Here is a 26,176-nt window from a genome sequence, read left to right as displayed (position 1 = left end):
CGAAGGATTTAGTTTCAATAGGCTCCCACGAAACCATCCAGCCACAGCTTCCAAGCATCTGGTCAGTGTGTTCGGGGCCGAGTCGGTGTGGCCATCCATCAGCAGATAGAGCTGAGTGTCATCAGCATATTGGTGACAACCCAGCCCAAAGCTCTGGATAATCTGGGCAAGGGGGCGCATAAAGATGTTAAAAAGCATTGGGGAAAGGATTGCGCCCTGCGGCACTCCACACACCAAGGAGTGGCATGACGACATTTCCCTCCCTAGTGCCACCCTCTGTCCCCGACCAGAGATAAAAGAGCACAGCCAGTTACGGGCTATGCCCTGTATCCCCACGTCTGCGAGGTGGTGGTCCAGAAGATCATGATCGACCATGTCAAAGGCTGCTGACAAATCTAAAAGGATCACCAGTCCTGACCCGCCTCGATCCAGCTGTCTACGGAGATCGTCTGTTAGGGCAACCAGAGCCGTCTCGGTCCCAAAACCAGGACGGAAACCGGACTGAAATGGATCTAAAGCCGATGTTTCCTCCAGAAACCTACCAAGCTGTTCAGCAACTGCTCTCTCAATTACCTTACCCAGATATGGAAGATTTGAAACTGGGCGGTAATTGGATAGGTCTAAGGGATCTAATGAAGTTTTCTTTAAGAGTGGACATACCACTGCTTCCTTCAGTTCCCCTGGGAATGTCCCCGTGTCAAGGGACAAATTGATAATTTCAACCAGGGGGGTCCGCGCAACATCTGGACACTCCCTAATCAGCCAAGACGGGCACGGATCAAGGAGGCAGGTGGTGGGCCTACCAACTTGGAGGAAGCTATCCACATCAGCAGGGAGTATTCGATCGAAATGGTCCAACACTGGACCTGAAGTCAGTCGAGGGGCCTCCAGTTCAGTCACTGTATCTAAATTGGCAGGGAGGTCACGGCGGAGCAACAGGACTTTCTCCGCAAAAAAGCTCGTGAATGCCTCACAGCTGTGGGTCAAATTTGTGCTTAAATTTGGTTGTCCTCCTAAGGACGTTATTGCTCTAATTATTCTAAAAAGTTGTGCCGGGCGAGAGCTAGCGGATGCAATGGAAGCTGTAAAGTAAGATTTCTTAGCAGCTTTCATAGCCATCTCATAGGCTTTCATAAGTGTCCTATAAGATGTTCTTGAGGCTCCGTCATGAGTCCGTCACCATACTCGCTCTAGCCATCTGAGATCCCGCTTCATTTTCCGGAGCTCCTCAGTAAACCAAGGGGCCCGGTTTCGACGGGGTCGCAGAGGGCGCTTAGGCGCGATCTCATCAATGGCTGCCAAGAGCCGGTTATTCCAGTCCTCAACAAGGTCATCTAATGAGTCGCCAGGAGGAGCAGGGTCCCGCAAGGCTTGTTGGAATCTATCAGGATCCATCAGTTTTCGCGGACGAGCCCAAATAGGTTCGCCACCCGAGCAGGGGAGGAGCGGGAAGTCAATCTTGGCTTTCAGAGCGTAGTGATCAGACCATGGCATTTGAATCTCTTCCAAGAGGTTAAGACCTTTTTGGAGTTACTTCGTGACACTGTTTACTATGTGAAGACAGCCGGCAAGTTTCAAATCCATGGGATATGGCTTTTTTTTTTTTTTGCTTATTGATCCATTACTGGTGCTGGCTGGCTTCTTTGAGGGCTAACAGGATTTAACTGGAGCTAGGTCTCAGCTCTGCAAAGCGTGAAGCAGCGTTGCAGGGGATTGGACTACAGGACCCTTGAGATTCCTTTCAACTCTACCGTTCTACGATTCTATGTTTGTGCTTCTGTGTTTTTTTTTTTTAACATATTGAAGGCAATTATTTTTTGTAATTGGGATTACTGTTCTTTGAGGGAATCTAATAAGCTGCAAAATAATTGACCTTGCAGAAGAAACTTCCTTGCAATATGCAAAATTTTGCATAACAATAGAAAATATATACATAAATATAAAGAAAGAAAGATGGAATGAGATAAAATGAGCAACAAAAGTATTCTTCTGCTTTTGTTAATAAGCAATGCAATGATCCTGGCAAGGGCTCAGGGTAGTGTTGTGGGGTTCCTTTCAGCCTGGAGAAAGTACTGTGTGTTTCATAGCCTGTTTCCTGTTCCACTTAATTGTAGGAAGGTACAGTACGTACAGCCAATATCACTGCCATGTTCTTGTCTCTTACTGGGATACAACTGTACGTGTCCCTGTAAAACAATTGCAGAAGAGCCACAGGGCTCATTTTTGCAGCACACAGACAGGGGAAAGGCTGATGAAAGGTGAAGGCATAATAGGCTTCTGTACCAAGCTGCTTTGTAAAGATGTATTAAAATCCCTTTCCCTAGTGCTGGTGTTGCTGGGCGACTAGTTCTATTAGCACTGCAGAACTGGTCCTCTGTGGGATATTGACTGCCAGCATCTCAAAGGCTCTGAAGCCTGTCTTATGTGCAGTGTATGCTTGCACAGCCACTGTTTTGGCATATCATGTGCAAACACAATCTCTGTTTTCAATCAAAGAGGTAATGATTGTTGAGCATCATAGTAGGTGATAAGTCAGTACCACAGTCTTGACTGCAAATTATTTCCTATTTACATGATGCACTGTCATCCATGAATAGCATAAATGTTAACACTGCTTCCTCTTCTTTTTCCCCTGAAGCCAAATTTTGCTGCTGCTTTACAAATCCTCAAAGTAGAGATTGGCGGAGATGCACAGTCCACAGGTATGAGTTGTTGAGGAAAGAGATTTAACCACAAAGCATTGTAATAATGCTGTAATTATGGGTTAGTTAGTTCTAAACATTGTCAACCAAGTTGCTCACCACGAGCTTTGCATGATATGCTGATTGTGCCTCTTTACTAGGTTCTGGAAAACTGATTCTGTTATGGTTGGAACAAAATACTCAATAGTGGAGATTTTTCTCAAGCCCCTTGATGGGGATATAATTGCCCTTCCCCAGAGTTATGTTGATAATTTGATAAGCAGGGTGGGTGTAGTACCCCCACAGCTGATCTGTGTACCTGTGTGTTTGGGGTGTGTGAGAGTGTGTGGATTCACATGAACAAGCAGGCAGAGGGCCCTCTTGGTAGTGGCACCCACCCTGTGGAACACCCTCCCATCAGATGTCAAACAGATAAATAACTATTTGACTTTTGGAAGACATCTGAAGGCAGGGAAATTTTTAATGGTTGATGCTTTATTGCATTTTTAATATTTTGTTAGGAGCCACCCCTAGTGGCTGGGGCGACCCAGTCAGATGGGTGGCACATTATTATTCTTATCATTAATATTATTAAGATTGTTGTGTGTATGGCTTTTTGTTTTTGCAGGGTAGAGGGAACTGTTATCTAGTGGGTTCCATATTAAGTTTGCGAATATCTCCTGAAAATGGGATGTCCTCTTGCTATAAGCATCTTTACTTTGCCGTAAATCCATTGATTTCATTAGCACTTATTTCCACGTAAGCTTATCAAGGTGCTGTTAAATGGGTTGTTGAACCACAATGCCTATCAGCTCCTGGAAGCATGGCCAATGGCCAGGGATGGTGGGAAGTGTAGTTCAGCAGCATCTAGAGGGCCAAAGGTGACCCACACCTACAATGAGAGACAAGGGTGAGATCAGCTTGTTCAGGGGACCTTCATTGTGGTGGGAGATGTTGAGGTGACCTGTGAGTTTGTTTATTTGTTTGTTCCTAGAGAAGAGGTGGGAAGCTGAGAGGTGTTGTGTGGGGAGGTGTGTTAAGAGAAAGGGATACCTTCACCTCCCAGTTACTGTACTGGTATCAACAAATATCAGTGTTTTATTGAGTTGTATTTATGGTTTTATTGCATATTTTGGTTTTTTTATTTGCTGTATACTGCTTAGAGGTATTTTATATATTAGGTGGCATAGATATGGTCTTAATAATATTATTATTGCTATATATGTAGCTGGAGGATGTTGAGGTTGACAGATGTAGCTATTAAGAATAGTTGTTTTTGTCCATGGAGTTTTCTTGGCAGGGTTACTGGAGATTGAAGTTCTCAATCTAATGCAACTGGACATAGATCATAAACAGATAACAGTTCGCCTTGTAAATGAGGCATGCATATCCTGGGCTGGCAAAGCACTGCATAAGCTGGATGGTACAGCTGATTTATATTTAGAACATTTAATTAGCATTGTTTTTCATTAGCATTATTTCGATGCAGAGTCATGAGTGGGTGAATGCCAAACGTCAGCTTATTATATCTTTGGACTTTATTAAAAATGGTTTCTATGATTTATGAAGAACCCCGCAACATAACATGGCGCCATCTGGGCACCACATTTCATCTACATTTCAGATTTTAGTATTTTTTGCCATCCTGTTTCATGTGCTTGTGATTCTCCAGCAGATAAGCCCCAGAATAACCTGACTTAAAGTATAGCTTTCCACTCAGTAAGTTCTTACAACCTGTGATTACAGGATAGGCATTGGAATGTCTATAGAAGATCAGGTTTCTTAATGTAGGTGTATAAGTACAGAGAACTGCATTTGTTGTTAATCTTCTTCCCTTGATGCTATCCAGGGTGCTAAAATTGGTGTAAGAATAACATTGCATGTCCAGTTTCATGATATACATATAGTTTACATGTGTTGAGAAATGTATTAGATTGATGTAGCAGATGTAGCAAAGGATGTGTAACACATTACTGAGCTACAATTTTGTTTTCCTTCTGTAGATGGAACTGAACCATCCCACATGCACTATGAAGATGATGAAAATTATTTCCGGGGCTATGAATGGTGGCTGATGAAAGAAGCTAAAAAGAGAAACCCTAATATTAAATTGATTGGTAAGACCTGCAGACCTGTAAGGTGTGACGTTTTGTCCTTCTTACCCTGTAATTTGAGAGTACCTTTGTGATTCATTTTAAACCATTCTGTTCCAATGCAACGTGCAGCATGCTTTAAATAATATTGATTTACTCAGCTTGGAGTGTGTGTGTTGTGTGTGTGAGAGAGGCTGGGTTTGCACAACTTTGCAAGCCCAAACTGTGGCTTACCAGGACCATATGAATTTGCAAGCTCTCAGAGGGGAGCTGATGCTTTTCAGGCCTATGCTGTCCTGAAGTTAGCCAGTGTTTGGCTTTGCATGTCATTCAAACCCAGGCTGGTGGTTATTCTCTTTACTCACTAGCTATGAGCTGCTACCAAGAAAAGAACCATAGGTGGTGGCGGGGGGTGGGGGTGGGGGGGTGGAGAGAAAAGAAGGCATCCTCTGCTGTTGTTACTGCTTATATAGGAATGAGTTGGTGGGCAGATGGAGCGATTTTGACCTGTCAGGCTTTATTTATTAATTCCTTTAAAAAAGAAAGAAGCCTTTTACATAATGATTAAACTGTAAACATTTTGCTTCTCCCCAAATACCCCCCTTCACTAAAAATTTGGTTTCGGTCAGCACCCCATGATTAACACACACTTAAGGGATTTTGTAGTTTGAATCCCCCGCACCATTTCCAGATCATTTCTGTTATATAAATGTATAATAAAATGCTCTTAAATTTGAAACGGAAGATTTGGGGATGTATTGTGATGGGAGCATAGGGTTAAGAGAACATTATGATTTTCATATAAAAACTCCAATATACCACATGCTTTGATACCAAAATTACCATTGCAATTGATAAAGAAACCTTATTGAATAAATTCAGCCTGTTTGTGAAAATACAATATGCAGGAACCTGTAACACTTCTGGAAAATTAAATTGTGATGTTGGTTGGAGATTGAGGTGAAGCCACAGGAACAAGCAGTGCATTGTATAGTCTCTTGTAGGGTGTTCCAAAGAAAATCAGCATAACCTGGAAGGGCTGACAACAAATGAGGAAGACTAGATGCCTGGAGCTGTTGTTTGCCTCTTTTGATAGCCTTCTACTCATAATGTCACAAATGCCTTCCCATGACAGAGTTAGGCAACACATATTTCCCATGCATTGTAGTATCTTCCTCTTTTAGGAGTGCCCGTTGCAACGGCATGCTGCCTCACCTTCCTGTTTTGGCATTTCTTTGCCCACACAATCAACATGTCATTTCCTGAGTGCTTGATTTGTTTTTCCCACTCTGTAGATGTTTCATGGAAAATACATTGGTTCTGAGAATGTGCACACTCAGAATATGAAGGAAGCCCAGGACCAGCCCGAAGCAGTGCTGGTCACCTGACTGTAATTGTTCCTTCTGATAACTCCATGAGGTGTACCACTGGGTGAAAAGCACTGTTCTGTGGCATACAGTAAAGGAGGGCCTGATAGCAAAAAGAGTGCAGTTTGGACTGGCTGAGCCTTTGAGTGTTTGTTGGTTGCACCGTTTCTGCGCAGGCACTTAAGCCCACAGCTTTGCCAGAGGAAGAGGGGGAAGGCCCAGTAGCAGGGGGTATTGTTTGTTGGCACACATTTCTGGAGAGAATGAAAAGAGAATTTATAGTTATATTTGTGGGGTACCGTGGAAATACTGAATCAAAACGTACCAACGAAAGAAAATTGATGTTTAGTGCTGCCTGATCGCCAAACCATGGTTTGGTTAGTTACCTGGGCATGTGTGCTTCTCTTCTCCCCTCTACCTCGTCTCTCATGTGGACATGCCCTAAGAGCCAATAGTTATTAACAATAGTGCAGATACAGTGGTACCTCTGGATGCAAACGGGATCCGTACCGGAGCCCCGTTCGCATCCAGAAGCGAACGCAACCCGTGTCCGCGCATCTGCACGTGCGTGGGTTGCGATTTGCTGCTTCCGCTTATGCGCATGATGTCATTTTTGACCGTCTGCGCATGTGCGAGTGGCAAAACCCGGAACTAACGCACTCCGTTAGTTCCGGGTCGCCGCAGTGTGCATCCCGAAAATACTTATCCCGAAGCTACTTCAACCCAAGGTATGACTGTATTCTAGTTAGCCCAAAGCAGTTTCCCTACCTGCTTCTAGCCATGATTGTTAGACTGGGCTTGGCATTAGCATCCCCATAAATGTAACTTGCTTTTTAATCTCGTTGGTTGCCAGCCAGACAGCAGGCTAAACTCAGGGGGCTGGTACTGGTGTACAAAGCCTTACATAGATTGGGACACGGATACCTAGCCGATAATTTCACCCCTTTACACCCAGTTGAGCACTGTACTCTGCAGGAGAGGGCCTCCCTCAGACATCATCTCATCAGGAGGTCCTTTTTGTGCTGTTGTTTGCATCTGTGGGCTTTGTGAGACAATGGAGGAGTGCGCCTTTTGGGGGTGAGGTCAAGCTGTTGGACTATTGCAGCGCCTGCTGTACAATGCTGGACTAATGCCTTTTGTTTGGAGGCATCTACCCTTTGGAACTCCCACCAGCTATATATCAAGCAGACGCTGCTGTCTTTTTGGCACCTGTTGAAGACCTCCCTTTTCCTGCAAGCATTCTAAGTGGAGATGATGATGATGATGATAATAACAAAAATTATTATTACTATTATTAATTTCTACCCCACGCATCTGGCTGGGTTTCCCCAGCCACTCTGGGCAGCTTTCAACAGAACATTAAAAACAGAATAAAACTTCAAACATTAAAAACTTCCCTGAACAGGGCTGCCTTTGAAAAGTCGGATAGTTGCTTATTTCGTTGACATCTTCTGGGAGGGCGTTCCACAGAGCGGGCGCCACTACTGAGAAGACCCTCTGCCTGGTTCCCTGTAACATCACTTCTTGAATGAGGGAACTGCCAGAAGGCCCTCGGCGCTGGACCTCAGTGTCTGAGCTGAACGTTGGGGGTGGAGATGCTCCTTCAGAGATCTTTGTCCCAATCTTTCTCTGTTTTGAATGTTTTTATTAATGCAGTCATTGATCGTTAATTGCTTGGGGGTGGTTCATGGGGAGCTATTCATAAAGGAAATACAGTGGTACCTCAGGTTACAGACGCTTCAGGTTACATACGCTTCAGGTTACAGACTCCGCTAACCCAGAAATAGTACCTCGGGTTAAGAACTTTGCTTCAGGATGAGAACAGAAATTGTGCTCCGGCAGCGCAGCAGCAGCAGGAGGCCCCATTAGCTAAAGTGGTGCTTCAGGTTAAGAACAGTTTCAGGTTAAGAATGGACCTCCGCAACGAATTAAGTACTTAACACGAGGTACCTCTGTAAAATAATAAATAATGACAGCAAGCTCTGAAATTGAAAATTTAGGGGGGAAGTGCCTCTTCAAGATGGTAGGTATTATACTCCCATGGCCAAAGAAGTAGGAAGCTTTCTGTATAATTTCTAAAAACCAGAACTGAGTGGTGCCTCACTGGTTTCAAGAGCAAAGAAATGTGTGGATTGTTCTGTAGTGTGAGCACACCCACAATGCCTCTCCTGCAGGGTAGGTTGAAGTTTGAACTCTCCTATTTTGAGAATAGGGGCTGTGTGCTAAGCTTTTCCGTTGTATTAATTTTATGCTTGTTTTTTTCCTTCTCTTTACAGGGTTGCCCTGGGCTTTTCCAGGATGGGTTGGGAGGGGTGAGAACTGGCCCTATGATTATCCGGATGTCACTGCTTATTATATTGTGTCCTGGATTATAGGCGCTAAAAGATTTCATGATTTGGACATTGACTACATCGGGGTTAGTAAAGGAATTCCTCTTTAAATACTTTTGAACATGATTCATGTTAGAGATTCCAAAGTCATCTAATACAAGTCTGCTTCGACCATTTTCCTGAAAAAAATCCACTGGGTTACTTCACACCCCTCCCCTCAATTATTAAAATACTGTAATGATTAGGAAACATTGGTGCGCACACTTTAGGCTTATGGGATTTGCCTTGTTTTTTTGTCCTAGAACCTCAAGATCCACCAGTCAGAGCCTGGTACAAAATACATACACATTTGTGTATGTACACATTTATACACAAACACACCCATCCTTTTTCCTACCTGTAACACTTGGAGAAGGTGCTGCAATTAAACAATTCTGAGCCCAGGCATTTGTTTTTACTACCAGAACTGCATTGAACTTATGTTCCTTCCCTCCACCCCACCCCAATTTTCAGTCCTCCTCCTCCTGCTTTCCTCATTTCTGTTGTTGTTGTTGTTGAACAGTTGGTAGTCAGAATTTGTTGCTCATCTACTTTTAATCACCCAGAGATTTACTAGTAGAGATTGCAGATCTTCCTTTAGGCCATCCACCACTGCCTGCCTTTCGTATCTGTGTGCATTATTACCACACGTTGGGCCAGGGCAGAGAGCGTAGCTTCCAGTGCAGATCCTTAAGTCTGGACAGTTTCTTCTGCAGTATATCATACCTAGAGAAACCAGAGGCTTCATAAGTACTAGGAGCAAAACCTTAACCTGGTTCATGTGTAGCGCCTTTTGTCCTTCACGCTTAAGGTCAGCAAGCTCAGGCAGGGCATGCCAGGAATTGGATTTGAGTGTGTCTTCTCTTACCTTTGTATCACTTCTATTTTTTTTATTTTGGTATTTTTAGATCTGGAATGAACGGTCTTTTAGCAGCAAATATATCAAGGTAGGTCAACTGATCAATTGACATCCATTTTTAAAATAATGCATTCTTAGCATGTATAACATCGAACTTCTAGCAGAATTCATCTAAGTTGTTGTACTAGTGCAACAGGATCTCTCCCTATGCATCCTCTCCCAATTTTGCTTGGACACATCAGAACAGCACAGCTGGTGTGTCTGTGTGTGCGTCTATGTGTGGAGAAGAGGGCAGAATGTCTGCACTGAAGCTTACCTTTATCAGCTTACCTACAGTTCTAGCCTTTTTTGTTTCTGTTCTGTTGCTAACGAGTGGCAAAGCTTCCTAAGGCAGTTTTAATGGATAAAGATGCATAGAAAATGGCTGCAATCCAAACATGCCCAGCGGATGCCTCTCAAATGCTTTGGACTACAATTCCCATAATCCCTGGCTGCTGGCCATGTTGATTGGAGCTGATGGGAATTGTACTCCAATACATCGAGAGGATGTATTGGGGAACACTGGGCTAGAGGGTCTCTAGATTCTCAGTGTTGGTTTTATTTTTTCTTCAGTGTCTGGCTGATACTATTGTTAACCATAGTCTTCAGTTAACCATAGTCTCCCATTCCCCCTGAACTGGGAAACAAGCCACGGTTTCGTGGAAACAAGCCATGAAACCATGGTTTAAACCTTCTACTTGCTCAGCCGTTGCATACAATGCATAGTGTTTATTGACTAAGAGTGTCTTGCTATGCACGACAAATGTAAATGAACCCCATTTTTGAAGACATGAAATGCTACTACTGTTATAATGTAGAAGGGATATGTTAAAAGTGTATATTTTGTGTGGATATCTGGTAGAAAGGGACTGCAGTGAAAGCTGTAAGTGACTGAATGCACACATGCCCGACCTGAACTGCTCTAGGAAAACTAGCATGGTTTAATTTGTCATTTACAGATGTGTCTCTTAAGCTAACTTGTCTCACTGCTACAGATGTATCTTTTAGTGAATATTCCTCCATTTCTGTGAAGGAAGGTTTGTCAGCAGCACTAATAGGCCAAGAACTGAAAGGTGGGAGGAACCACTTACTCTCCAGACATTGTGGACTATAAATCCCATCAGTTCTGACCATGACCCAATGCCCGTGCTAGCTGGGGCTGATGGGAGCTGGAGTCCAAGAGTACCTGGAGGGCCACTGGCTGCCCATCCTTGTTTTATATCCGACATAGTGCCCTCCAAGACAACCCCATGTCTACTCAAAAATAAGTTCCATTGACTTCAGTGGAGCTTATTCCCTGGGAAGTATATAGGATGACAGTCTTATAGCAATGAAAAATGTTTTCTCTTTCTGATGTTATCAACTTACCCTCTTTTTAAAAACATTCATGGGATGCACTTTAGTTAAAGTTCAATTACAGTTAGTTACTAAGATGTGGCGGTATTATTAGTCCACTTTATTAAATGTAGGATAATGGACATAATTCATGGGAAGTCTTATCTGTATGAGACAGAAATATTTCTTGAAGATTATCATCTTTTCTGTATGTGTAGAGTGGTTTATGTTGTATGAATGATTTCTGCATTGCATAAAAAGGGGAGATTGCAAGATTAACAATGAAGGAAATAATAGGGGTTTTAAAATGGAATTTTTTACTGATTCAGGCCAGATCATCTTTCCCCTCCCCTTGTGAAGACCAAATTTGGCAGGTGGGGGGGGGGGGCTGCTCACCTCTCAGTCACCTGACATCACAATGATGTCAGTTACCCCTTCCACTCTGCACCATTTGGAATCATACAATGCAGGCAAATTCACAGCCCACGAAGTAACTTTCAAAGCACTACTCAAGACCTGACAATTGACTGATTGTCTGGTCTTGTGAAGTCTATTGCAAAGCATTCTGCAAGACCCCATGGCGGAGCGCTTTGTAGATGGTTTTGCAGACACCACATATTGGCAGCCCCTGCAAACCTATTTCAGCTGAGCAAGGTGTTTCCTTTCATCTGTGGGGCAGGTAGATGTGGCCAAATGGGGAGACCTGGTGGGCCTAATCAGGTCTGTGGGTTGGAGGTTTCGCACCCCTGTTTTAAAACATGGTATTAGAAGCTGGCTGCTAAGTGAATGTAGGATGGAGTTCTCAAACACTTAATTGACTTCTGAGTTCAGCGTGTCATGCCTGTTTAATGATAAGAATGGAGAGCTGCCAAGGATTTTCAAATCTCCAGCGTTTCTGCTTTCTCGGTCATTAACAATTCAGTTATTTTATTTTAGAATTCTTACATTATTTAAATTGGATGATGAGGTGCCTTAATGGGTGAGATTCAACAAATGAGTCCCGTCTATTTGTTCAATGGGGTTTCCCTGCTCTCTGTGCATGTCCTGAAATTGGCTTGGGAGAACATCCAGAACAGTGTGTTGGAGGTGGCAGGTGTATCACCAGATGTACAAGAGTTAGCTGTGCCTGATAGGTGGCTAAAAAAGTGAATCTGTACACCTGCCAAGGCACTCCCTTCAAGTTGCAGCCCTGGAAGTCCTTGTTTTAACAACAGGTTCCAGGATTAAGAACTGGTAATACATGAATAACTTGGGGAACTGGGAGCTTTGGAGCACAATTTAAAGCAGTAGTTATCCAAATGTTGAAAGTACATTTCATGTACATATCAGAAAGGGGCCAGGAAGAGAGAAAGCTCTCAGGTAAGGGTGTTCAGCATTCCATTTGAGAGCTGCGACACTCGGGCAGATTAACTGTGTGTGTAGAAGCCCAGCTCTTCCATCATTTCACAGCCCTCGCACTTTAATTTGATCTGTTAAGATAATGTCACACTCTCTCCATTGATGAAAGCTGTGTTATCTGTCAAGTAATGCTATCTGTTATCAAGGTACTCCGCAAAACCATGGACAGAGTGGGTTTAAGGAAGGTTGGCATCATTGCTGCGGATGGTGAATGGGACATTGCAAATGAAATGCTAGTCGATCCCTATCTTAATGACTCGGTTGAGATAGTAGGGTAAGTGTGGAAGCCTTGGGTAAAAATAATAATAATTTTATTATTTATACCCCACCTATCTGGTGATGGTGATTCCTTCGTGCCTTTGATCACAGTTCCATATGAACTGAAGAAAGTTTGGATCCACGTTTGGCCATTAACTGAAGGAAATTTGGATCCAAGCTTGGCCATTTCTGCATCTCATACTTGAGCATAAAGTCCTTACTGCATGGGGCTATGCTGCCCCTTTTGCCACCTCTGCTCCTGTGCTTGACGTTGTGCATTTAGTGCAACCTGTCTAGTATCTCTCTGCTGCTGCTTATTTTGGTGTCTGCATCCTTTTTTATATATCTTCTACAGTCTTTTCAGTGGTGGTAGTGTGGTTTTTGGAATACTCTCATTGTAGAAATCCTTCAGGCTCCCTCTCTGACCTTTCTTTTCTCTGAGCTGAAAACTTCACTTTCAACATGGTTTTAATATTTAAAGCAGTAATATTTTACTGTTTTACTGTATTGTTGCTGTATTGTTACTCTTTTTTCAGATTTCCTGATTTTTAATTTCATTTGTAGATGTCCTTTTAATGTGTGACTTTCCCTTGTTACATATGTATTCCCTTGTTACATATGTGTTCCATATTTCTTAGCTGTGAAATTCTTCTAGATGCTCTATGGGAGGAGGAGCAGGGTATCCATTTCCTACATTTATTTATTAATCAAATTTGTACCCAGCCCTTCCTCCTGAAGAAACCTAGGAACCTAGCAAACAACATGCCGTGAAACACTTTAAAAACACCTTTAAAGAACTCCCATTCAAAGCTGAACTCAAAGACATTTTGAAAGAGGAAGGTCTTCAGTAGGTGCTGAGAAAGACAACACCTGTTTAATATTCAAATTCATGTCATATACAGAAAATTTATGGCCATTTGGACATTACTAGTGACAGTCTACACTTAAGATGCCTTTCCAACATGGAAATCCTTGTTTTAAAAAAGGATCGCCCAATATATCGACACATGTTCAGACACTGTCGCCCTTGGGTTTGTGATATTTGCTACGTTTGTAAAATAAGCTTATGGAAGTGCCATCATTCCCTCTGTTTCTGATATTCGGGTATGAACACAATTGTTAGGTAGCCTAAACAACCCAACCCACGCATAAGAGGGAGGTATCAGCAGGCTTGTGGAGGAACACTATAATCTGCCGAAGTAGTAAGCAAGAACCTTAAGGAATACGCGGGGATAACCCCACAAAGCAGCACAGTGGCAGTGGCGGAGCTAGCTGCTCGGGCACCCAGAGCAGCGCACATGCTGTGCACCCAGGGGTAGGGCGATTGTGCCCAGGGCATTGTGGCCCGGCCGGGGTGTGTGTGTGATTGGCACAGCCGCGATCGCCCCTGCCCCCTGCCCCCCCCACGCCCCTGCACAGTGACCACTGAGCATGCTCTATACCCATGGAATACTGGCTGGAATACACAACAATATTTTGCGGCAGCTCTTACTTTTGCATTTTTAAAAGCCATGTATATCTCTTGGGAGGAAATTAGAGAAATAAAAGTTCCTCTTCTGATGTACCCCCTAAGTAGGGGGCAAGCACTATTCTGAACGCGCTCACTAGGGGGCAAGCATGGTGTAGTGGTTAAGAGCGGTAGTCTCATTATCTGGGGAACCGGGTTCGCGTCTCCGCTCCTCCACATGCAGCTGCTGGGTGACCTTGGGCCAGTCACACTTCTCTGAAGTCTCTCAGCCCCACTCACCTCACAGAGTGTTTGTTGTGGGGGAGGAAGGGAAAGGAGAATGTTAGCCGCTTTGAGACTCCTTAAAGGGAGTGAAAGGCGGCATATCAAATCCAAACTCCTCTTCTTCATTGAACTAAGTGAGGCTACATAGGGCTGGATCATAAATCTGTTTTGTGAAGGCTAATTAACCAGTAAGCGAAAGCTACCCCTTTTAGCCAAACAAAAGAGTTATTTTAATTAGGGGATATTTATAGTAGTTTGGAAGAGGCTGGCTCCTCCTAATGGTGTCTTCATGCACCTGAATTTTGAAGATGATGATGAGGATGATGATGATGATGATGATAATAATAATAATAATAATAATAATAATAATAATGATAAACAACCATCCTTCATCTGTAGATCTCAGGGAGGTTCACAACAAATTTGGGGCACTAATCAGGGCCATTGGCTTTCATATTACCTGTTCTGCAGAGTTGTCTAATGTTACTAAATTGCCACAGCAACAATTAACTCTCTGCTGACTAATTTAAAAGCAATTCAGCTGGTAGTCACATTTGACCCAATTGTGGATTCATTCAGCAGGATTAATAATCTAGTTAGGTACATTCACACACACACACACACACACACACACACACACACACACACTGTCAGCCCTCAGAAGAACTTAAGGATTTTCAAAATGATAACTTGCCATGGAATAACTTTTCTGATTGAAAAATGGTAGTCAGGCATCATAGGCAAGAGCACCTCAAGGCTTATACTAGGGTGTGATTAGTGGCAGGCACTGTGTGTGGAATGATGCTGCTCACCTGACTTTGTTCTAGCTGAGTCACAGCTGCCTGAAGGGACAAGAAGGGGTGTTGTGGTGCTGAGGTTGGTGTGGTGCAAATGTGGTGGTGGAACCAGGCTAGTGCTCTTGTTCACATGTTTGCAATGCACTGATCTTTCCTCTGCCTCTCCATTCCAGTATGCAACAGCGACTCAGCTGGAGGGAGGTCAGGTGAGCAGCGCAGCCTCAACCCACAGCCTGCTACTGGGTGGTGGAAAAGATTGCCATGGATCATGTCTTGCTTTTCTGAAAATGCTCACTTAGGCCTCAGAGTAACCACGTAGCTATGCAGATAGGCTTCCAAAAACTAGTCTCATGCAAAGTCCTCGTAACCTTGTTATTGGACAGGTTGTATATTGAAGCTTGTTCACGATAGGTAAACTGATACTATAACCATTTTTAAAAATGACATGCCTACTCCTAGGGCCTTTGCTGTTAATTGTACGAGGAAATCAGGATTCTTAAATGCACCAGATTTTAGTGTCTTGCCTGTAGTTTCACGGTCTGGCTCAGTAAACTCCACCTGCGTTTTGTTTTACATTGAGACAAACTCTGAAAACTCCCAGTATCTTTCCTTTACAAAAGGCGTCAGTGGGGAGCCGTGATCTGGATTGTGATGAGGAGCAAGGGGCGGGGGGATGGTTAAGCCGTTACATAAGTACATGACAGTGGGCAAGCTGGTTGAAAAAATACACTCTTGACTTCCCTGTTATTTACATAGTGTAGGAAGCTGCCTTATAATGAGTCAGACCATTGGTCCATCTAGCTGAGTGTTGTCTATGCTGACTGACAGCAGCTCTGCACGGTTTCAGGCATCTTCCCTCCTAGCCTTACCTGGAGATGCTGAGGATTCATCCTGGGACCATCTGCATGCAAATCGGGTGCTCTAGCCACTGAGTCTTTCCCCCTCCATTCAGATTCTTCTGTTGCTGTTCAGAGAGACAACCTAGTGGAACGTTAGTGGTATTTGAAAATAGAAATGTCCTCTGTTTGCCACCGCAGTGATGTTGCCTTGGGAGCCAAGTCTGTGTCTTGCCGCAAGTTCACCATGGAGTGAAGGAATGAGTTGTGAATGAACGAGTTGTGAATGAACGAGTTGTGAATGAATGAGTTGTGAATGAATGAATGAGAATTGAAAATGGGTTTGGGCTTTAGTCGGGAGAGAATTTGCTTTTGTCCCCAAAGCCATTGCAGTAACTGGCTTAAGCATAGAGGGCTCTGGTTGGGCTCCATAGAGTTTGTTCAGGAGGTTAGCAACTTGGATTTTAGAAATTCTGCTTGTGATAGTCACTTCTAGCATCAACGTTTGTGTGTGCAGTAGGTATTGAATTGGCCCTGTGTGTCCAGGAGACATCCCTATTGATCTTTTCTCTACTCCATAACTTTACTTGCTTGCAAAAAATAAAAACAAAGTTTCTTCCCAATTTGGAAGGAAGAGATGGAGGTGTCCTGGCTTGCCCAGCCTCTGCACCCATTGGTAGTTGCTAGATTGGAGTACCAGCGAGGTGCAGAGGAAGAGCAATACTTTCCATAACCCCAGCTCTAAACTTTTGGAGGTGGAACTTGTTTTCATGTTCCCACCTCTCCCCCTTACTCCAAACATAAAAGTTCAGAGGAGCAGATTTTCTTCTGACTTCGGACCATGTACCGCATTTCAGAGAAGCTGTTGGACCCTGTCCTTTGGAGGAGTGGGGTCTTGCCAACAACAAATGCTTAGCTCCGCTGGTAAGGCCAGCCAAAATGTATTGACCCCTGACAAAGTTAGGTATGAATTTGAATTCTTTGTCTTGGTCCAACTGGAGGTTGATTCCATTTACAATATTGGGAGTAATCTAATATTTAGGAACTTCTATGAGGTGCCATCCAAATATGTACTAATCCTGCTTTTGCAGAAAACTAGTTGTATTTGTGGAAGGAAGTAGATAACGATGAATGCTCTTAAGATGGTTGGATGGTGCCTTGTATGCCTCCTTCCCTCAACTCTGCTTTCCTTTGGACCATATCAGTGAGATCGAGAAGGGGATATTTGTCATCTGGGTAGCCCAGATGCACACTGCATGCACACTGCCCAGGCTTGCATCCCAGGAGGTCACTTTGGTTCTGCTAATGCAGCGGTTGACTTCACCCCTGGAGGTGCACTCCATTGTCTTTCAAGACAGACAGATGCCAGCAACCATAGTAGCTCTTTTGTATAACAGCTAAGTTATTTTGAAGACCTTTTGTTTCAATGAGGTTTATGGGTCTGTTGCAGGTTTTTTAAAGCTGCTAATCTTTTGAAAAAGGCATCAGTATCTTTGCGGCAGCAGAATAACATGGCCACTTTGTTTCCCCTTCCATGTGTTCATGGGATGTTGTAGTTAGTCACTCTTCAGCTTGCTGATCAGCTGTTCAAATCCCCGCGATGGGGTGAGCTCCCATTTCTCTGTCACAGCTTCTGCCAACCTAGCAGTTCGAAAGCACACTAGTAGCTTCGGCTACTAGTAGGTACCACTGTGGCGGGAAGATAAACAGCGTTTCCGTGCACTCTGGCTTCCATCACTGTTCCGTTGTGCTAGAAGTGGTTTAGTCATGCTGGCCACATGACCCAGAAAGTTGTCTGTGAACAAAGACCGGCTCCCTTGGCCTGAAGGGGAATACCCCATAGCCACCTCATAGTCACCTTTGACTGGACTCAACCATCCAGGGGTTCTTTACCTTTACCATGTTGGTCACCTGGGCTGTACATAAAGGTCTCCCGTGAGCTTTGTTTAATAGTGATATCTTACAGTCTGTTTATACCAATTCAATCCATCTTTGGTGAAGTTCTTGTCTGCAGTTTTTGAAACTCTACCATTTGTGCAGATGTCTCTCAGTGAGGTGAGGTACAGGTGATAAAATCTTGGCGCAGAATAATAAAGCTGTAATTTGTGCCTTCTCCCACTGCTTGCTGATTCTTCTTAAAACCCAGCTTAAAGTAACATTGGCACACACATTCAAGCTTACACTTTAGAAGCTGCTCATATCCTGTGTCAGGGCTATTGCACAGAGAGACGGTTGACTTTGTTGATTATGTCTATCAATGGATGTGAATGAGAGCAGGGTCCTTTCTCTTGCTTCCCAAGATCAAATCTGAGAGCAAACTTTCAATTCCTGTTTAATACCTCTCCTTCAGCAGAGTGAAGCACATAATATGCCTGCTGTGTACCAAAAGAAGCACGGCAGCCTTGATTTTTGGAAAACGCTGTGTGTGGGAATACTACCTTTTCATCTCTTTATTTTCCAAGCTTTTAAGATACACTTTGGATAAACAAGAGCTGCAGTGGGTGAGGATCATAGCCAGCGATAACCTCTGGGAGCCAATTTCCTTTTTCATGCTGGTTGACTCTGAGCTACGTGAAGCAGTCGATATCATTGGGTAGGACATCTCTTCAAAGCTGATTTTTTTCCACCCATAATCCCTTCTGAAAAATTCTGGCAAATGATGGGAAACAGCAACTTTGGAAAAAAACTGGAATATCAGCATAGCAGTTACAAAATTTTGGCCACGTGCCTCTTTAGCAGCAATCCTGTATGCCAAGGGGAGCGTGCGTTGTGCCCATCAGATGTTGGAATGCAACTCTCACCAGCCTCAGCCAACTTGGCGGTGGTCATGGCTCATGGGAGCTGTAGTCTCAATAGCATCTGCAGGGCAGCATGTTGGCTACCCCTGCCATACACATGGATCTGGGAGGATGACCCATTGTTGCAAAGATGGACTGACCTCTGATGGACTGATGGACTGACCTCCATAGGATACTTTCAGGGATGCTGAACTATACACACACGTTGATGTAATTGGAACATGACAACCCTCTCCTTTTTCCTTTGCTCTGGGAAAAGGGGAGAGGAGAATTTGAGCAGAGAAGTGCCTCATTTCTTCAAATCATGCCACCCACTTCCCCAAGCTGTTCCCCCTCCTTCCAAGATTCCAAATATGCTTGTAAGTCTAGATATACATTTGGTACTCTGGTGAAGAAAGTCTTTGCTCAAAATCACATCCTCCCAAAGCTGTTTTCTTTGGACAGTAGGGAGACCTGTCAGGCTCTACTTTCATGCAATTGACTGTAATTCATAGCGGTAGGTCTCCTTAGTTCTGGTTGTTCCCTTTTGGTAGAGTGAATGGTTGCCATGTAGATCTGATTTGATCAGCCTGACCAATCCATGTGGTGACATTTGCTCTTCAGTGAGTAAAATTTGCCTTGTGTATCTTTTTGAAACTGGTGATTGTGGAGATGGACTATATTCATTTAAGATCTGAATCGTTTGTGTGTGTTGTGGGAGGTAAATTGGTGTGATTTAGGTTAAAACGATAAGATAACTCTAGTTCAAGATTTCAGAAGATAGAAAGTTCTTAGGGGTAGCTGCATGTTTCAGTACTTCCATGTTTCAAAATCAACTTGGCATGCCCAGAGTGAGGCAGGGTTCCTGTTTTGAGAAACAAGAACCCCAATCCCTGCTATGTGGCACTATAGTCCTTAAGGTCTTTGACTTTGGGTCAAGAATGGTGGCTGAGAGTTAGTAAACCCATGCAGTTTAAATTCTGCCTCTGCTGTGAGCCCACCAGAGGCCGAGAGAGAGAGAATGGAGACAGTGATAATGACTTATTTTGCAGGGTTTTTGCAAAGATGGATGAGAAAGTATACAAAGCTCTTTTGAGTGTCCAGAGTGCTATGTAGATGCTAAGTATTTATTTTTTTCCCTTCCAAGTTTTGAGATGTAAATTTTTATTATTCAGTCTGTTAGCCACCCTTCACCAGCAGGTCCCAGAGCTGGTTACAGCAGTTTAAAATTCAGTATTCAGAATAGTTAAATGGCAGTCTTTAGCAGAAATTAATAAATCCCTGACACTTTCAGGTTCAAGTGTTTTGTTCTTCCGGGTCATGGACTTAACTGTGTATTGCATCCAAATGGATGATGCAGCCTGGCCTTCACCAACCCTGTGCCTTACAGACATCATGGACTGCAGTTTCCATCACCCCTGACTGTTGGGCATTCTAAATGGCACAGATAGGAGCTGGATTTCACAATGTCTGCAAGGCAGCAGGTTAAGAGATGGCAGATGCAAACACACAGGAAAAAGACACCCAATTTCACTGGGTGATCAGTGATTTGCTAAATGTCTTCTAGAGGTGTTTGGATCCTAATCTCTCCTCCATGGAGGAAAGGACTGATAAGAAGAACTACTGCAAAAGAAAGAAAGAAAAGAAACTACAGTTTTCTAAAGTTTAAACTTACTGCAATCAAGTGTATTTAGAGTCCTTGCTTTGAGTTAAAATGCACTTTGTCCTTGCTTTTTGTTTTCCAATATCCAGGGCTCATTACCCAGGAACGAAAACGGTGCCTAGTGCGTTGCACACAAAGAAGAAACTCTGGGCTTCAGAAGACTATAGCACTTTCAATGATGAAGTGGGGGCAGGTTGCTGGGCTCGAATCCTGAACCAAAATTTTGTGAATGGGAAAATGACATCGTACGTCTTGACTTTCAAAGAATTATAGATGTGTGTGTGTGTGTGTGCCTGTCTGTCTCTAATCTAGCAAGGTAGAATAAAACCTTGTCTAATTACCAGTAATTGGAAATGCTGGCTGCCAGGTTTGCATTTTTCAGCTAATGAAATCCCCGTGGACTTGAAACTTGTATTTCTTGACAGTCTGGTTCACTTTTATCCACAACGGAAGAAGTAGGCTCAAACACTTGATATTGTGGCCCAAATAAGTCTTAATTTCCCTCTTCACATGTTACCTCCAGTTGTTGTTGATGATCTGCATGATGACCTCTTGTTGGGAGAAAGACGGAGGGGAAATATGTCCCTGTTAATTCTCCTCAGTCTCTCAGCGGCTTTCAGTGCCATCAACCATAGTATCCTTCTGGAGCGGCTATCTGAGTTGGGGGTGGGTGGCACCCACTTTGCAGTTGGTCGGGTCCTGCTTGGATGGTCATTTCCAGAGGGTGATGCTTGGGGAGTGCTGTTTGGCCTTGTAGAGTCTTCACTGTGGGGGTTCAATTTGATCCTCCTTGCTGTTAACAAGTAATCTTGAATTTTGGAGTACGTTGTCAGCAATATACTGATGACATACGTTGAGCTACAGCCCTTTCTCATAGACAAATATGTTCCCGGTATATTTATTGGTCTAACCATAGCATGCTAGACCAATTCTTTACATGATTCTCTTTATTAATTCCTGTCTTCTTTATCTCTATATCACACAGCACTATTGCTTGGAATTTGGTGGCAAGTTACTATGAAGATTTACCTTTCGGCCGGTGTGGTTTAATGACAGCGCAGGAACCATGGAGCGGGCATTACACTGTGAACCCCCCCATATGGATAACAGGTATTTTTTTTAGACAGAGCTTTTTGAAATGAGATGTATGTTTTTCAATTGTGGCTTTTCTAAGTTATTAAGGCCGCAGCACACTTCATTGGGCATACAAACTATTTAACCCAGCAGGGCTAACTTCTGCATAGATATGCATGGGATTGCACCGCAAATGTATTTTGAATTGCTGCTCTGTGATGCAATTTTTCAAATTTATTGGACAGCCTTTGTAGTAGTGATGTTCTTGGCAAGTTAACTAAGAGCTGGAAGGGAAAGGTTGTGGCGTATTTGGAAATTAACTTGTTTGGGCGCAATAAGGGCCAGCTCAAGGCACGATCAGCATGATAAAAAATGCCATGTATTCATGCTATACACACATACATGCACATGTATTTACAGAGTAGCCGTAACTGTGGCTCAGAAGCCCTATTTAATTTAACAAGGTTAAATTAAGGTTAAATTAAAGTGGAGTTAGGATTGCAAATTTTAGTAAGATTCCATGTTTCCCCCAGGGGGGCAGAACTAAGCAAATTCTCTCTGTGTGTCTTTGTGTATGTATATATATGTACATAGGGCCAGCTCTAGACATTTTGCTTTCTGTGGTGCAGCAGCAAATGATGCATTTTCTATCCCTAAAGTACATAGTACCCAAGGCCAACAAAGTTATTTTGGTATCTGGGGCAGAAAATACTGCAAGTTCCTCTCCTGTCTTGTAAAAAAATCAACAATAAATACACAAATATTTCCTGCAACGATTTCATGTCACCCCAAATTGGCTGCCAGAGATGGCTGCATCACTCTGCCTAATGTTAGGGCCAGTCCCCACCTCTCTGCATCAACCTGTGTGTGTAGAGCTGGAGTCCCCAACATGGTGTCCATGAGCACCACAGTGCCCTCAGATACATCTATGGCACGTTCCTTGGGCCTCTGACCCTCCTGATTTTTATCTTAGTTTTGGAATTGGGGGATGTTTTGAGGGGGCGGGAGACTGTCTACTTTTTTCATTGTTTTCTTTCCCCCCCGCTGATGTCAGTTATGTAAAAGCAAAAACCCTCAATGCAGTTTACAAAAAAGATAAAACTGTAGTAAAGTTATCAATAGAAAGAAAAAAACAACAACTTTCTTCTCTCCTTTTTCTGTTTTGACACAGCACACACTACCCATTTCACACAACCAGGCTGGTACTACCTGCAAGCCGATGGGCATCTGGAAAAAGGTGGCAGCTACGTGGCTCTGACTGATAGGCAAGGCAATCTCACGATCATCATTGAAACCATGGTAATGCTCTCTTAACGCACTCTGCCAATGTCTGCCTAGCTCAGAACTGTATTCCAGCTATTTAAAACAATGGTGTTTTAAAGGTACCTGTGCTGTATGCTGGTCTGCCATGGTCCGTTAGATGGAACTGTGATTGGGAAGGGCCATCTATAAATCTCACCTCCTCTATGAATTCAGAAGCTGGCCTTAGATAACCTTCTGTCTCATAATCTCTGCCCCCACGCTTGCATTACAGGAGCCGTTTGTAGTGACCTATTTTATAGAATTGTGGAAAGGCAAGGTAAAATTGGTGAACCTGCAGCCCTCCAGATGTTGTTGAACCACAACTCCCATCATCCCTGGCCATCATCCATGATGGTGGTGCTGATGGGAGTTGTGGTTCAACCGCACTGGGAGGGCCTACTTCTTTCTCCCATCCCTGTTGTAAGGGTTCCTGGAATGACATACCTGAAGTGCTTTGAACACTGGTGACACAGTCATTCAAAGTATGACAGTCATAGCACTATTGAGGTTCATGGCACTTAACAAGGAATGTGAGGACCACAAAACAAGGTGCTTACAAAAGTTTATTTTTCTGCAGCTGCAGCTGGCTTGTTATTGCATGATCTTGAATGGGGTTTGTTCAGTGTGATCTATGACCTGCTTCAGTTGCTAGCAATGCAAAGTTAGGTCATGTTTGTGCCAAGGTTTGAGACTTCTCAATGAAAGTTGCATGCAAGGAGCTTCCCGATTGATTCAGGGCATCGATGAATGTTAGCCTAATTCCTAGGATCACCCCCCACTCCAAAAAAAGAAAGAAACACAACTTAGCACTTTGTTGCTGTGGGCAACAAACTGTGCACAGTTCCCAGTCTGGTCCTTCAGAGCAGTCCTGTTCTGATACAGGGTTGATTTGATGTGGATTCAGGTCCTGGACTGAATTGGGGTCCTTGCACAGTCTTTAATTGGGGTTTAAAATCTTAATTAAGCTTGGGGTTGGAATGTGGGATGGGGTGGGGAGAAGAAGACACATGCAGGCAACTTACTGTCCCCCTTTGACCTCCCTATTGCTCCCCTTTTAACAGCCCCAAAGTGATCCAGGGTTGGCTTAACCCATTTTGGCTCAATTTTGGGTAGACCCAAATTGGCCCCGTTCAGGACCTGGAATTCAGCCAGAGTCAGCACATAGCTCCTAAGCAACACATGTAGGCAACACTGTATTGTTAATACAGTGGTACCTCTGGATGCGAACGGGATCCATTCCGGAGTCCCGTTTGCATCCAGAGCAGAATGCAACCCGCGTCTCTGCGTCTGCGTGTGCGCGGGTCGCGATTCGCTGCTTCTGCGCATGCGCGTGACGTCATTTTGAGCGTCTGTGCATGTGCGAGTGGCAAAGCGTAACCTGAAAACGCTCAACCTGAAGCAACTTTAACCCGAGGTATGACTTGTTACGAAAAAGGAGCAATGCTGCTGAGTGCTCCAGGTGGCTGGAAAGCCAAACAGGATGTTGATGTTTTGGGACTGTACCGTGGGAAGCAGGGACAGTCTATTATGTGCACTGAGCACCGGATGTTAGCTCAGAGTGTCACATGACCCTGTACTGGAAGTACATGGGTGGAGTTATTCTCTCTCTGCAGCTGGGTATCAGAGGGTGCAGACATGTTGTTCTCTGCACTGAGGAAAGACAGAAATAAAGGCATGTAAATACATTTCTGTCTGTCTCTTTCCCCTCCCTGGGGATGGCAGGGAGTGAGGGAGGAGGAGAGTGGCTGTGTTCTTCTCACGTTTGAAGAAGGATCGGCCGATAAAGACCTCGCCTTGTCTTGCCGGGAGTCGTTGACGGGGGGGTCAACAAGGATTCAAGCCGGGCACCTGGAGGGTGGCCAAATTCCTCTGAAGACAGGGCTTGATTCCAACATATGGTAGCAGACGCTGCTGGTTATCTGATCCATGGGAATCAGCATGAGAGGTGAGAGGTTGATGGATCGTGTGCCATCCTCTGCACCAAGGAAAGAAGATAACGTCTGCAATTGCAGCCAGAAGCTGAACAGACGGCTGGCCCCAAGAGGGGGTGTTTTCCAAGCAACGGAGCCCCAAAAAGGTATGCTGAATATCGGGCTAAAAGTGTGAATGCAGATTGATTTATTCTCTGGTTCACGAGAGCTGCGTTTGGATAAAAACAGCTCTGAAAGAAAGGCATGCATACCAGAAATTCCTGTGGTGAGATAAGGATTCCCGTCCCGGGGAAGGTTGCTAAGCAACGACAGTCGGCAGTGGAAAACTACTGACACCTGGGGCTGGCTCAGTCAGAGCTGGGAAAGCGAAAGTTGTTTTGACTGTGAGACTGTGGAATTTGCCTGCCTGAGTGAGAGGCAGAAAAACAGCTCAAAAAGGAGCTTTTGGATTTTAACTAGCTCGAGAGTGGAGAGCTGAGACTTGAGTTCAGCATGGATGCCAAGAAGGGGGGAGTGCCCCTGAGTGCCGTGGTTCAGGATGAACACAGCCGGCATGCTGCACTGGAGGTGAAGGACAGGGGGAGGGAAGAACGGAGTTCTAATTCCCCCACTGATGTTGCTACTGGAGAGGATGCTGTAGCTTTGAACGTTGTACAGTGCTACAATTGCGGACAGGCTGGGCATCTTCAGCGGAGCTGCAAGAAGCCACGCCAGCCGAAAGGAGCGAAGGGCCGCTCAGCAAAGCCTGAGGCGTCAGGCAAAGGTCATACCAAGCCTATGGTGGAACCTGCAAGGGCTTTGATGGCGAAAGGAACCACGCCAGATGTTGGGAACGCGTTTATTATCGACACTGCAGCGACGGTTCATATGTCCCCACACAGAGGACTCTTTTCGACGTTTAAGAAGCAAAGCTTCGCTGTGGAACAAGCCAACGGTCAGAAGCTGGAGGCGACTGGGGTTGGATCTGTGTATCTTAAGAGTCTGAACTTGACAATAAACAATGTTTACTTGGTTCCTGAATTGAAGTTCAATCTGCTGAGTGTTTCGCAGATTGCAAAGAAAGGACTGAAACTGTCCTATGATGATAAGAGCTGCAAGATCTTCAAAGATGGAGAGTTATATCTTTCTGCCAGACAGAAAGGTGGACTGTATTTGTTGGACTTTGAGCAAAGTGATTACATGGAATGTAATTCTGAGTCTAACTTGATTTCTCTTGCAGGTGTGACCAAAACGAGCGCCAAGAAGGTGGCCAGGGTCGACAGAGCGTTTCAGCGGGTGTATGCTGATGTGATTGGTCCTCTAGAACCATCTAGAGGCAATGCAAGATTTTATCTTGTGTGTGTGGATCATTTCTCTAACTTTGTCTGGGTTTATGTGTTAAAGAAGCCACAGGAAGCCTTAGAAAGGTTTCAGGAGTTTTGTGACAAAGTTAAAGATATGCATGATGCTAACATTGATTGTCTTTTGACAGATGAGAAGCAGATTTTTCTTTTACAGGATTTCCAGAGGTTCCTGCAGAAGAAGGGGATTAGACACAAGATTGCTGTTTCAGCGGAAGCGTGGAACAGGGGTGTCTGTGTAAAAGTGAACAAAGAATTGCAAAAGGGGATGAATGCGCAATTGCTTAGTTCACATCTGCCACATGAGTTCTGGGCGGAGTCACTC

General features: G+C 44.1%; 1 protein-coding gene across 3 annotated transcripts in view; it reads left to right on the top strand.

Annotated features, from left to right (window-relative positions):
- Positions 1-26,176, top strand: part of GALC (galactosylceramidase) — a 43,217-nt gene that overhangs the window by 5,176 nt on the left and 11,865 nt on the right. For 2 of the 3 annotated variants that reach the window (XM_083614406.1, XM_083614408.1), the window contains exons 3-10: positions 2,639-2,702; positions 4,685-4,798; positions 8,418-8,557; positions 9,419-9,457; positions 18,227-18,357; positions 20,294-20,449; positions 21,190-21,314; positions 22,450-22,577. In XM_083614406.1, coding sequence (XP_083470532.1) covers positions 2,639-2,702; positions 4,685-4,798; positions 8,418-8,557; positions 9,419-9,457; positions 18,227-18,357; positions 20,294-20,449; positions 21,190-21,314; positions 22,450-22,577 — 897 coding nt within the window. Of the gene's footprint in view, positions 1-2,638; positions 2,703-4,684; positions 4,799-8,417; positions 8,558-9,418; positions 9,458-12,287; positions 12,416-18,226; positions 18,358-20,293; positions 20,450-21,189; positions 21,315-22,449; positions 22,578-26,176 lie in introns of all 3 variants that reach the window. The other variant, XM_083614407.1, reaches the window with a different exon arrangement.

Source organism: Podarcis filfolensis (genome assembly GCF_964270895.1).
Source record: "Podarcis filfolensis genome assembly, chromosome: 1".
Classification (NCBI taxonomy): domain Eukaryota; kingdom Metazoa; phylum Chordata; class Lepidosauria; order Squamata; family Lacertidae; genus Podarcis; species Podarcis filfolensis.
This window is presented reverse-complemented; position numbering and strand designations above follow the sequence as displayed.